This window comes from Mchenga conophoros, linkage group LG15 (genome assembly GCF_057382185.1).
Source record: "Mchenga conophoros isolate Kocher_MC1m ecotype Shallow Benthic linkage group LG15, M_conophoros_male_GT1.1, whole genome shotgun sequence".
In the NCBI taxonomy this organism is placed as follows: domain Eukaryota; kingdom Metazoa; phylum Chordata; class Actinopteri; order Cichliformes; family Cichlidae; genus Mchenga; species Mchenga conophoros.
In genome coordinates, this window is record NC_140540.1 from 36,672,553 (window position 1) to 36,686,386 (window position 13,834).

Consider the following 13,834-nt stretch of genomic DNA (forward strand, 5'->3'; position numbering starts at 1 on the left):
TTTGCATTTTTTGTAAAGTAGACTGTTAATACGGCATGTCCGTGTCTGTGCCCAGAAGATGCCACGGCGTCCATTTGTCTCATGTGTACATTGTAATCTTTATGTACTTGAGACTGCCACATTGTTATATCAGTGTAAAATAAATTACCATCACTAATGAATACTGTCAGCACAGAGAGTTGGGTCCCCCCCCCCTAAGCGCAACAAAACACGGGTGACCCCCCGTAACATTGGAGGGGGGTATTAAGCATCGTATAAAAGGGAAAGTTAAGGATGGTTAATGTGATTATGCCGATTTGCATGCCCAATTAACCCTGAATTTTTCTGAGGTGGTGTCAACATTTTGTTGACTTTTGACCTCAATGCTCTGCAGGAAAAGAGGCCTTGTGTTTAAAAATATGGAAGTGCTAAGTATTGCCAGTCGGCGTGCAGGGACAGAGCCACAATCTACAGTTGCGCCATATTCCATTACATGGCCTCACCATTATGCTTCTAAATGGATTAGCGACTGGAGTGCACAGCAGTGCTGATAATATTATAGTAGCTGCAACACAATATTCAGTGGATATTGAAGCAAGGAGGAAAAAAAAAACACAATTTTCCCCACCCATTTAAAAAAGCTTGTACTTTTAGTGAATGCCTTGGGATAAAAAGCAGTAGGATTTTTGGGGAGGGGTGGAAGTGTATGTTGGACTGCCTGTTTTTGGTATTGGAAGGTACCGTTGGGGTATTCGTCATTGAGATAGTGTTCGGCTAATGCCGAGCAAAGCGGCAGATGAAGGAAAAGGCTATCTTTGCACTAGCAGGCTGAAATGGAGCAGCTCGCTGTGTCACTCAGCATCATTCACACTCCTAAACCTTCTGATCCCTCTCACACCTCCCTTCCTATAAGCCCCCCCAGGTCAGGGCTCGATTCTAGAATACGATTTTTATAGAGGCAGCAGTGAAAAGTGGTCGCCGTGCTAACAACGCTGCACAAACAGAGCACTGCAGATTAAGGCTGCGCTAACACCGTGTTTTCCATGTACAGCTAGTGAAAAACAACTAAGTCAACTTAAATTTGAAATGTCCTACTTGATCGAGACCATTCAACGACTCAACAGTATTCCCATTGAGTTGTGAGGTTTTTATTCAAATCATCTCTTGTTGATCGCAGTCGAGCTGAAAGCAAATGTTACTTTTGATTGTCTCTAATGAGGAGTTCAAGGCAATTTTGTCAACATGAGCATTCTGTTGATTGAAAGACCAAAATGGGGGTCTTTGTGATGATTTGTGGGGCTCCTTCGTCTGATCTCTCCATCAAAACCTTTTGTTGTTCCTCTTATGTCACGTTAAACTAATTTCCCAAGCTATCACAATTATTGATGCCTCTGAATGTTTGAGCTATAACTGGCTACGCTCTGCAACTTTGTGTTCCTATTGGTCCACCTGTCCGTCAGCATCGTGATTGCAGTGGGAGTAATTACAATTTGGTCTGCGGGTGTATAACACAACCCTTTCTGGCAAATAATCAATCAGCCCCGCAAGATAAACTTGGCTATTTTTGAGCTCTGGCCTGGTCCAATCAAGTGCGTATAACATCACCAGTCAGCACATTTTTCTTTGCTTTTTTTTTTTACTGTGTGTAACATTCACGATGTCCTGCTCAAGCTTCCTCATCACTAAAACCCATTGTCCCTCGTTATTTAAGCAAAGATCAAAAAACAAGTTACCTGTACTTTAAATGGCATGTGTGAATGTTTAGAACCAGTGTCCCGTGTGCTGTACTGATACACTTTCTTTCCTTTCTTCCCTTGTGTGGAATGTCTCTCTATGTTTTTGGCGAGCAGGTATGATGAATCATCCTCCTATCCCTATATCAGAGCTGGCTGAACACACAGAACTTCTCAAGGCCAACGACAACCTCAAACTCTCCCAGGAATATGAGGTGGGTGGGCCAACGATTCAAACGTGAAAGTTGCCTTACAGTGTTGATTTCTGTCCAATTGTGTTTTCATTGGGGGGAAAAAAGGACAGTCTCATCTGGTATGCTCTAGTGTCGCGTGCTTCTTCTTTTGAATTCTTTCTTTTCTGCTTGTTTTGCGTATGTGCGTGTTGTAGCTGGTGTTACTTGAGCAATTACAGTGTTTACAACAAGTATCTCATACATCAGCAGCCTCCACATGGCAAAGAAAGACCTCTGCTAATGTGATTTTGGGAAAAGCGCACACTGGCACTCAGGCTTTAACATGGTATGTGTGGGAGTGTGTGTATGTTTGTGTGCAGAGGGGATAACTGAGCTGTCTGAGCTCTGAGACCGCAGCGGTTATAAATGACACCAGAGTTGATTAGAAATCAGGAGCGCTGAATCAGCTCTCGTTTGCATACAAGCAATATCCCCTCCCCACCATCCCTAAATCACTGTGCCTGTCGTCTCGCTGCACACCAGGCTAAGGTGGGAAGCGGGTACACCAGCACAGATTGCCGTCATCATGCCCGCTGGTGGATGTTGGCGGATAACGACTTTTAATAGCAATCCTGTATTTCTTGGGTATCTATTATTCATAAATCCACATCCGGGCTATATACCAAATGGACAAGCTTGTTCCGTTCTGCGGGGGAAGAGAGACGAGAAACGTGACGCCAAAGTTGACGCTTTGATGCAACTTCAACTTCTAATTACTTGGTTTTGAGACAGCCTTAAACCACCAGCTCATCTCTGTCTTCTCTCCCTCGGTCCGCCTGCCCCTTTCGCACAACCACCCCCCAGGAAAAATAAATGACCAAATTAAATAGAGAAGTGTAATTTTAATTTTGTTATTTTCTTGATGAATGGCTGCTCGTGCCGGCGCCCCGGCTTGCCAAGCACAGCTCTACAGGGCTTTGACTGATTGGTTTTTAGCCAGGCGGGATGTGCGAGCGGAGGAAAAAATGGAGGGGAAGAGGGCAGAGAGGAGAGAAGGGAGAGAGAGATGAGGTGGAGAAGTTTTGGTTAATGATGAGGATTCAGCGAGGGGAGAGAAAGCGGGAGAGTGGAGATGAAGAGAAGATAATCTCAAGTACAAACGGAAGCGAGGAAGGCAAACCGCGGCTCTGCGTGATGACACTGAAGCCGCAGAGTTTATCTGTCTGCTGTCAGGCGCTCAGGAGGCGTCGTCCTGCCAAGCCTGTCACGTGGACACGAGCTGTCATTCATCTTCAGCCATCATCACGGTAAAAAGGAGGAGAAACGGGGAGAAATTCTAGTTTTACAAGAGAAAATATTTTGCCGATTTTTTTTTAATTTACAAATTTCTTAAATGTCATTTGTGGAAAAAAATATTGAAATGTGAAATACACGGATGTTGTTTGAAGGTTTTTGCACTGAGGGAGAGTTGGGAGTTTTTTTAAGAGAGAAATGACCCCAATCTTTTTATGCAGACATGAATACTCACACTTAGTCGGTCATAAGATGATCTGAAAGGAAAAATATAGGGAGTGGGAGAGGTGGAGGACTCTTTAATAGTAAACTTCAGAGAGAACACAGTAGATAAAAAGTGGAAGAGTTTGAAGATGGAGCCGTGCTGATAAGGAAAACGGGGATGTCGAAAAAGGCTAGAGAAGGGGGGGGAAAAGCCAGATGAGGCTAAAACAGAGGGAATCTCTCATTGCTGTAATGATTGCGTGCTGATTGCATGTTAAATTAGGTTTCCAATTGGACTCAGTTTCAGCTTCAGTCTCTCTTTCTCTCGCTCTCTCCAGCCCCAACTGCAAATATCATTCAAGCCTCCATCCCCATGCCAACACGGCACCAGACGCCTATGAGCAAACATCGCCTCATAATGGAATACTTAATTATCCTGGCGAGGGAGCGGAATAGTTATCTAGAATTCTCGTATTTTTAAAGAGACGGCTGAATTTGTCTTTCACCCAAGTGTCGAGGCTCATTCCACGAGTCTCCTGTCAAAGGGGGAAGAGCCGTCGCCTTTATCAATATTGTTATTTGTCATTATGCACCCCCGCGCATTAATGATCTTGATAAAGTACCGCGTGCGGCTGCTGTATCAGAACCAGTCGGCGTGCAGATTGTAATGATACCGTGTTCTTCTTTCTCTCAGGGAAATCAACCTTTCTATCTCTCCCTCCCCCATCTTCCACTCTTCTTTCTGTGATAGCACGGAGGTTGTATTGTTATTACTCAGCTTCTCTCGTGGCTCCTTTTGATTGCTTCCTTACATGTGCATGTTCTGCCTGTCTCTGCACCCCCGTCAGTCTATTGATCCAGGCCAGCAGTTCACCTGGGAGCACTCCAACCTGGAGGTGAACAAGCCCAAGAATCGTTACGCCAACGTCATCGCCTACGACCACTCACGTGTCATCCTGGCTCCCATAGAGGGTAAGTTTCAGCCTCATGCTCCGCACATCTTCGCCACCTCTGACATGAGCTCGTATCGCTGCTGTTTGATAAGTGCTCACACAGATTCAGCGTAAGTTATCAGTAAAAAAGCAGAATATGTTAAATAATCAGCCGAGTGGAAAGGTGTTTCTTATTGCAGTGTGGATTTAAATGGGATAGATTAGCAATTTAATCCGTCGGGACAAAACTTGACTAGATTATGGAACGGGATTAGGGCCACTGAAAAATATAGAGGGAGGTATTTTTTGGGTCAGGACTTTTTTCTCGCTTTCAACTCATACGTTTGTAAACATAATTGTTTATCCACCAGTATGCACAGGTGCTTTAATGCTGAAATACAAATACAGTTAATATTTTTCAATGGATTTGCCAAACTCCAGTTGTTTACTGAACAGCAGATTTGGTTTTAATGATTGAAACACATCACATCCTTAGGGGTTAATAAAATATTCTGATTCTGAATTTTAAAGAAGTCCACTGTGCCGGCTCAAGTTTGGGTATAAAAAATGTTGAATTCAGTCATTTTTATCTTTAAACCTGTTCTTTTTTTTTCTACAGATTTCTAAGTATTGTGAAATACTTATCTAATAAACGTGTGAAGCACCATATATGCTTACTGTATAACTTCTATGTAGAAAAGGAAGAAAAGTGAAATGTGCTGATTTTTAAACTCTGGACATTTTTCCAGCTCAGCTTGCTACTGACCAGCTAAGCAGTTTACAGAGGCAAATTGGGGGGTGAGGCAAGGACTCTTTATAGCTCATCTTTAGGCCAAGCGCTTAGATCTCACACTCAAACCGAGTCGGAAGTTAAACCAGTGTTTTCAGTGTCCCATTTGTCTCATCACATCTACGCCCCTGTCTTGACTTCCCTCTAGCTGCCTATAGACACGGTGGTGAGAATCTCAGAGCCAGAAACATTCTTTCTCTGACTCCTAAATCTCAAGGGACATTGTCAGAGGTAGTCACCCTTCACTGCTGACATTGTTCTGGCTTTGCATCACCAGAAGAGCTGCCGACTCCTTCACAGTAATGCCAAACTCTCTGCTCCAGAGTCCTCTCCTTTTGTGTGAAATAACTGCTCGGGCTAGATTTCGGTATCTTGCAGTAGTCAGTCCAATTTTAGGGTGCAGCAACATGCATAACAAAATTATCCCAGGGAAATAAAATGCCTCGTCCATAAATACATAAATTAATCAAGTCTGAAATTTCTATTTTACACTGCAGTGATTTTGCTATTAGTCGCAGCAGTAGAACAATTCATGCACGCCACCATTCTCTGTTCACTTAGCTATGACTAAAGCCAAGGCAGCCCAGTCAAATTGTGCAACGTGGTATCCGTTTTAATGACATTTAACTTTCTTTTCTCTTCTTTACTTCGATTCTTTGTTCTTTCTTTTCGTCTTTTCACCCTCCCTGCTCTTTCTGCCTCTCGCTCGGTCTCTCCCTTCCTCTGTATATTACATCCTTCCTCTCCGCCCAGGCCGTAGCCCTCACCGAGTCGCCTCTTTTAAACGAGTCCGGTCGAGTTTTTCATTGTTTGTTGCTTGAGCAAAGAGATGTCAGATGTCAAAGAGACATGAGTCTCCGACACACAGATGCTGTCACGCCGAAGCCTCTTCTCAAATGGAGAGATTGTAGAAGTTGGTAAATGAAGATGGGTGATGCTCTGCCTTATCACTGCCAGACGCTCGATGTAAGACACTCCAATCACAAGATAATCCTGTTAACATTTAAAGCATTTTGTCCTTTAGTGACTCCTTTTTAAACTCAAGGGCACCTTGACTTGTGAGCACATTTACACAATCCTGTGCATTAAAAACATTTCAGATCTTTCTCCACAGCAAAAGACCTCCTTCTAGCTAGATTTAGTAGGACCGGTGTATATCACAGCATGGTAGCAGGCTCAGGGGGACTGAAGCTAAATCTACCTCGTAGCTATGTTGGCTGAAAAGCTGTTTTACTTTCCACTATCTTCCATCATCTTTTTGGTCTGTTGTGGTGGTAAACACAATATCTACGGGAACCTGGAAAGAGCCACAAACGTAGAAAAGAAAAATGATAGAATATTGTGACAGATGTGTTGAATTAATTTAAAAGCGCACAAAAATCTGGTTTGTGATCATTACAGATGGGAGAACTGCAAAAGGCATAATTAGCTGTTAATAAAAACATAGTAAATTGCTAATAGATGCACAATACTGCATGAATTAAGCTTCGTAATGCAAAAAAATAAAAGAGAACCTCAGTGTAGAAAGCTGCTTACACTTCAGTGGTGTAATAAGTAAATTATTAAAACTCAATAAATATGTATTAGTAACATAATAAATTACAAGTGAGTAAAGGCTTTTATTATCATCAGGTGATAATACCCCTTTCCTGACAAGTTTCTTAGAAGCTGACGTGGTCGACAGCATATTGAAAGACATTGCCACTGTAGTTTGGACAGTTTGGGAAATGTTACGGGAATTCAGCCAAATTCTCCTGACTTGTCTTATTCTGGTCTTCACATTTACACGTACTCCTTCCTTGGCTAGGAACTGTGTCAGTGCGTGTGACAACTGGGATTTACTGAGGCAGATGGCGTGATAATAATTGTGTTAATGAAAAAGTCTGATAAATGAGGTTTGGAAAAAGAATAATAAAGGAAAAGCCATCAAAGGTACACGTTCCATCTTTTAATCTCTGTTTTTTTTTTCCTCTATCTGCCTACGTGTAGGTATAACAGGCAGCGATTACATCAACGCTAACTACATTGATGGCTACAGGAAGCAGAATGCTTACATTGCCACCCAAGGACCTTTACCAGAGACATTTGGAGACTTCTGGAGGATGGTGTGGGAACAGAGAGCAGCCACTATTGTCATGATGACCCGGCTGGAAGAGAAGTCGCGGGTAGGTCCACTCGGCATATCTGGGCTGCTTTTCTGTACGCTTCTTTTTAAACCCCCAACCTTACAAATCGCTTGAAAATGATGTTTTCTTTTAAATAAGCCTTGGAATCAAATCAGTGCATTACACAACCAAGTACAACAACCAGCTGCTGAAAATGGCACAGCTTTACATTGATTTCCCAGTTGCATAACTGAACTCCATTGGTAGGCAATCAGACTTCATTTTCTTGGGATAGATTGCTTTCAGAGAACTGTAGATATTTGAATGGGGTGGTTAAAGCAACTGGGGAGGCTGATAAAGCAGAGCTAAATCAAAGACACTCTACCTGCGCACATCTGATAAGTAAGGCTGCGTATCCACTGGGAGTACCTTCACAGGCTTAGCTCTGTTTTCTCTCCTTATTTGCAGCAGAAACCACAAGCTGTTGCATGTCCCAGAGAGCATAGCGAGTTGTTGAACTTAGACTGCTTAGTGCAGGAAGCTCAAATGAAATTTTAAGAACGGGAGTGCTGTAGAGTATTTGCAGTACCTGCGACCAGTCTCTCCTACAGCCATCTGTTGATTGTAGAATATAGAGAGAAAACGATCCAGAGAGAACAGTGGCTTAGATTCAGGAAGCTCAGCATCCTGTTTTTGTAATGTGTGAAGGAACTGGGTCCTAGCTTAGAAATGACAAATAAGACTACATTAAAGAAAACCTTAAATATTTGGCGGTGGGGGAATAGCGTTCAACGCAGTTTATGATAATCACTGCTGCAAATGAGACTGCACCTGTCATTTATTTGGTACACATTATGGGATATCAGCAGTTGAGACACTGCATCTCTAAGAATAAGAGAGGAGACTAACATTTAAGTACGTGAAGTTGCATAAACTTGCCCAGGCAATATATTTTGCTGATAAAATGTAACTTTATCCCATTAGCTCTAAAACACCATTATGTTTCATTGCACTTAAAATGGGAGTGGGGTGAGTGTGGTGTTTGGTAGTGGGTTTTTTTTCATGTTTGGAATAGTAATGTAACAGTTGCTCTTTGCATTGTTACATTGTTGCTGATCACGCCCATCCCTTTGTGATCATGGTGCTTTCAGCAGGATAACGTGCATAATAATGTCATAAAGCTCAAATCATCTCAACGTGACAGTTCACTGTCCTCAAATGCTCTCCACAGTCACCACTTCACAAATCAATAGATCACCTTTGGGATGCATGAAAGATTCACATGGTGGCTGTGCAGCCATGATGATCTGCATGATGCTGTTATGTCAGTGTGGCCCGCAATCTCTGAGGAATGTTTCCAGCACCTTGTTGAATCCATGCCCTAAGAAATTGGGCCAGTTATACAGGCAGCAGGGTGCCCAACACCATACTAGCATGATGTTCCTATTAAAGTGACCAGTGGGTGCATGTATAATAATCCACTAATGTAATAATAATTCACTTGGAAGTTTAGCTAGAAATCATCCTGCTGCATGATGAATACTTTTAATAAATTTTTTTACATTTTGTTCTCATGCTTCTGTGATTCTTACCATTTTCAGTGCAGGACCTTTTCCTGTAAAGGATTTTTTTTTCTCACAGTGGATTGATACTTTTACTTAAGTGAGTCCGCCGTGATAATATTTAGTCCTCTCGAGGAGTCGACTTGTCTAAATGTCAAAAAGCCAACCATGATGTTTCGTGCTGTCGAGTCAAACCTGTGTCAACATCAGGCTCACTCACCCCAGGTGTCTCCACTCATTTTCCCTTTCTCCGTCCTCTTTTGAATTGTTTACCTACCTTCCATCCTGACATGCGCATTCCACTCCTGTCAAACGTGATCAGGGTTAGCGGGTGCTGGAGCTCGAGTGTCAGCTCGACCAGGAAATGGGAGAGAAAACTGGAGAGCAGCGTCTCCCTCACAAGCTGTCACATCTGATCTGATGTCCGCTGGCACATCACACCCCATATTGAATGAATCTTTATTAGGTGGACTGACGTGGTTTGTGTGCTTGTGTGTAGTGCCACAGGACTAGAAAAAATTTTAACAGTCACAACAAATCAAGGGTTTGCTCTAAAAAGTGTTTTGTTTTGTTTTGTTTTGTTTTGTTTTTTTCCTTAATAAACTTTTAAAAAGTGTCCAGGTTTCCGTATGAAGATTTGAAATTATAGCAGCTGTGATTATGGAAAGTCATCAAGTTCCCGAGATTTCAATTACATTCCTTGTGTTTCACATTACTGTTGAATATGTTTTGTTTTAAGAAAAAGGCAAGGAAGGAAGCAGGCTGGATTTGTGTGAGGTTGGTAAAGTTATGCAGTGAGATTGGAGTCGCTGTGACAGGCACATCTGTTCAGTGTGCATAATGTTGTTTCTCAGATGTGAATTATAGAGAAGCTGCCCCGGTGTTTCTGTCACCACTGCACTGTTTCAGTCCAAAGGAGAGCTTGCTGCGAAAGCACGCCATGATACGAATAAATGTGATTTAAAAAATGTCCTAACCGTGCCTTTTTATGTCCGTGAGGTTTTTCATGCTGTAGCTAATGCCTCTCTTTCTCTCCCAGATTAAGTGTGATCAATACTGGCCAAGTCGAGGTACAGAGACCTACGGTATGACCCAAGTGACCCTTTTGGACACGATAGAATTGGCCACTTTCTGCGTGCGCACTTTCTCTTTGCACAAGGTAAGATGGTTCCTCACATTGTTCGCCTACACACTACTATTTGTACTCCTGTCTTATGTTTGATAAACAGTACTTGTCAATTCAAAAGTGATGTGCAAACATGTCCAAGCAAATGAATTACAGCCATTATCTTAAATGGTTCAAAAAATGAATAGCAGCGTCCTCATAAATGTCTTTTCAGCAAAGAGTGATAGTCCAGAGGACACGCCTTGTAGACATACAAGCACAAGGTCTGCATAAACATTGAAAATATTGGTATAAACCACATGGTATTTTTCTGCTTAAAGCGAAGATATGTACAAATAAAACCCTTTGTTTCTATTGTCCTCCCAGTCCAGCCCTTTTTACCTTGCACAGCTCTCTCGCTCTCCTCAATAGGTCATCTGTTTATGTGCATCTGCCAAATTGGAGCACTTAGGTAAAGTGAGCAGAAGAGAAACTCAATATACATAATTGGCAGACTGCTCTCATGCTTCTGTGCACGCACACACAGCCCTGCACAGATATTCAGAGCTATGCTCACTGCAAAGACTGCAATCTCAAAAACGAGGGAAAAAAAAGCGGGGAAAATATTTATTCAAATGAAAAATGATCATAACAGGATAATCTTACTTACCTAGCTTTTAAAAACAAGTAAAAAAAAAAAAAACATGATCGCATTGAACAGACTGTTTTGTTTTTATCAAATTTGGCAAGTAATAGCATAGTTGTCTTCAAATAACACTATATGTTTATATGCTAAAAGCAGAAGAGCTACATCAGAAGCTGCGGGACCCGTGCCTTGATACAAAGAAGCAATTTTAAATATCTTTATCGATACGTCTGAAAAGCTACTGGGGAGGTTGACAGAAAAAATGATAGTATTTGAACAAATATCCATTAACCATTATGATCTTGTTATAATAACAAATCCTGACTAAAAATAGATGTGCTTTTACCACAAATCTCCTGCTTAAAGGGGCATGAAGAGTCCATTTAGATATGTGACTCTTCATATGTGATTCAATTATGACAGAGCAATGTAACGGTGTATTAATTTCCCAAATAAGATATTACTCCAGTAATCATCTGCGTTGACTTTAACAGGCAGAAAGGTTTGTTGTGTACTGTTAGTGGCAGGAACACGCGACTGTTTCATTCATATCAATATGTGAAAGGGATGCTTAAAGAAACTGTTTTTATAATCACGTTTTTGTTTTTATAATTTTATAATAGTAAAATGCTCTAAAATAAGAGGGGAGGCATAGTGTGTATTCCCTCTAATTAAGATATTTCATATGACGTATTGCAGTGCACTTTCTCCATGTGAATGAGCACATTCTCAAGACAGATTTTGCACATCCAAGCTTGCATTCATGCTTTTGCACAAATATCGGAAATGCTACATGCATAAATATGATGCCACACACAAACCAGTGTATTATTACCGCACCAGCACACATACATTACATGCACCCTGTTCTCACTCGCAGCCCTATCACAGAACCTGCAAAGACAGGTTCTGTGATAGGAGCTGAACCAGCCACTGGAAGGATTAGACATTTCCAGAATTTTCCTTTTGCCAAGATTACACCAGTGTTAAGTCACTGTTGACTTTTTTTTTTTTTACCTGAATTGTCAATGGAACAATGGATGCTGAGGCAAACCAGTGACAGTAAAGATAGCAACGTATCAGCAGCCGTGGCGCTTTAAAGCTGGTTGACATTCAGGGCCATTTACATTCTGCCGCTCTCAGCCTCTATCACACCCGCCGGTGCTTTCTTCTTTTTTCTGCTCACCCTCTTCCCTCTTGCTTATACCTGAAGCCATTGCCGGGATTTCTCACTGAGCTGTTTTCACTTTGTTGAATTTGTGTGAAGAATCAGGTGGCAGAGGCACACAGACAAACACACGGCACATTCACAAAGCAGCTGCTGTGGTACATATCTATATGTATGTGTATCCTACAGTGACGCAGGATTGTGTCCGCTGATAAATTCTTGACAAAAAAAAAAAGACTTTAAAACCAGCAGCCAGGTAGCAGTCGTATTCATCCTGTCTTCCAACTCCAGAAATGGGGAATGTCCAAAAAAAAGGAAAACAAGAAGTAGGTCAGTTTGCTTTTAATTACCACACTCATTTATTCAGCAAGGAAAAATTCCCTCTGTCAGGCAAGTAGAAGCACTTCACTGAAATGCAAACAGTGCCTACATTAGAGGATCTTCTGTGAGGAGGGGGAAGCGGACAGGAAGATGCGAGGCTGATCTTTCTCTCAGTCTCTTTCTTCTTGTCCTTCACAAAATTCTTCCTCTGGATCCCAGTTTTGATGCCTCAATAGTGGATTTTATGACAGGAGCTGTCAAACGGGTGTGTAATATGAGTGTTTGCCGCTTGTATCGTGTCCCGAGTGTTCTCAGCAACAACAATGAGTACATGAGCACACGCACATCAGTGCTGATCAGCATGAAAATGATATCTACTACAACAACGAGTTCAAACTGTGTAAAATCATGATCAAAAGAAAGAAAAAGATTTCCCAAAAACTGCAAAGCCCATTTTGTAAATGAGAGCGGATTTAAACAGCTGTAAAATGTTTAAATATACGCTTATTTTATTTAATGTGATGCCAGCGACACATTTCAAAACAAAATCGTGACAGGGGCGTGTTTACCACTGGTTTGCATCACCTCTTTCTTTTTTTAACAACACTGAGCTCTCAAAACTGCAGCTCAGCCCCCAAACACAAACATGTTTTCCCATTCTTGCTTGAGAGGATGGGTTTTGAGCCTCTCAAAATGTTCTGCAATAATAAGATGTTCACAGCATGCCGCATGCGGCTCATCCACATTGAAAGGAGCGAGTTCAGGTGGTTCTGGCATCTGACAAGGATGCCTCCTGGGTGAGGTGTTTTGCCCCACCGGGATGAGGCCACGGGGCAGACCCAGGACACGCTGGAGAGATTATATCTCTCGGCTGGCCTGGGAGCACCTTGGTGGATAAGCTGGAGGAGGTGGCTGGGGAGAGGGAGGTCTTGGCTTCTCTGCTTAGGTTGCTGCCCGGATAAGCAGAAGAAGATGGATGGATGGACGGACTGCATTTCCTGTGTCCGTAATGTCCATGCGCTTTAATGAACACCCAAACCCCTTTAAAGGACATCAGTGATAAGTGATCAGAATTTCTAAGTTTATACTGTAGCTGGTTTTCAGCTTTGTCCCTTTTTAATGTATTTTGTACTGGAGAGTGGAGACTATGAAAGCGGCACATTCTTTGCAGTATTACACTGCAATTACACTGACACTTAGTCTTGTGTTACTGAGTTATTCTTAAACTGCTAAAAAACCTACTCACAAACTCCAGTGGATGCTTCTATTAAACCCAGTTATATTTATGACCATTTTCAGGACCCTTGTTTCAACTTTTTTTGAATTTTTTCCACTTTCAGTCTTTGATATTTTGTCTCTGTGTTGTACAACTAAACTAAACTAAACTGGCATAGTGCAGAAAAGTAGACAGAGGAAAAACAGATGCCAAGCCTCGGTCTGGTTTAAATGCCTAGGAATAAAAATGAGTTTTCAAGCGGCTCTTGAAGATGTCGAGTGTTGCTGAGGTGCTCATTTCAAGGGCGCGGGCTGTTTCAAAGTTCAGGGGCATCTACAGAGAAGGCCAGGTCTCCTCTATGCTTTAATCTGCTTCACAGTAAGACCAGAAGCATCTGGTCAGCTGATCTCAATGATCATTTCAGAGAATGTGTAGTTAAAACATCCAAAAACAGGGGAAATACGAGCTCGCTTGCAGGTGCCTGTCAGGACTTGAGCTGCTGCATTTTGGTTGCAGAGGAGAACGCAGCGCCTGGCTGATTCTCAAATAAAAACTACTCCAAAAAGCAAGCCTGGGTGAAATGAAGGTATGAACTAGTCCGTCTAGG

General features: G+C 42.1%; 1 protein-coding gene across 9 annotated transcripts in view; it reads left to right on the top strand.

The window, feature by feature from the left end:
* ptprsa (protein tyrosine phosphatase receptor type Sa) overlaps positions 1–13,834 on the top strand; it is a 231,936-nt gene that overhangs the window by 198,041 nt on the left and 20,061 nt on the right. For all 9 annotated transcript variants that reach the window (XM_085246290.1, XM_085246284.1, XM_085246287.1 and 6 more), the window contains 4 exons: positions 1,830–1,927; positions 4,231–4,354; positions 7,094–7,269; positions 9,811–9,930. In XM_085246290.1, coding sequence (XP_085102416.1) covers positions 1,830–1,927; positions 4,231–4,354; positions 7,094–7,269; positions 9,811–9,930 — 518 coding nt within the window. The remainder of the gene's footprint in view (positions 1–1,829; positions 1,928–4,230; positions 4,355–7,093; positions 7,270–9,810; positions 9,931–13,834) is intronic.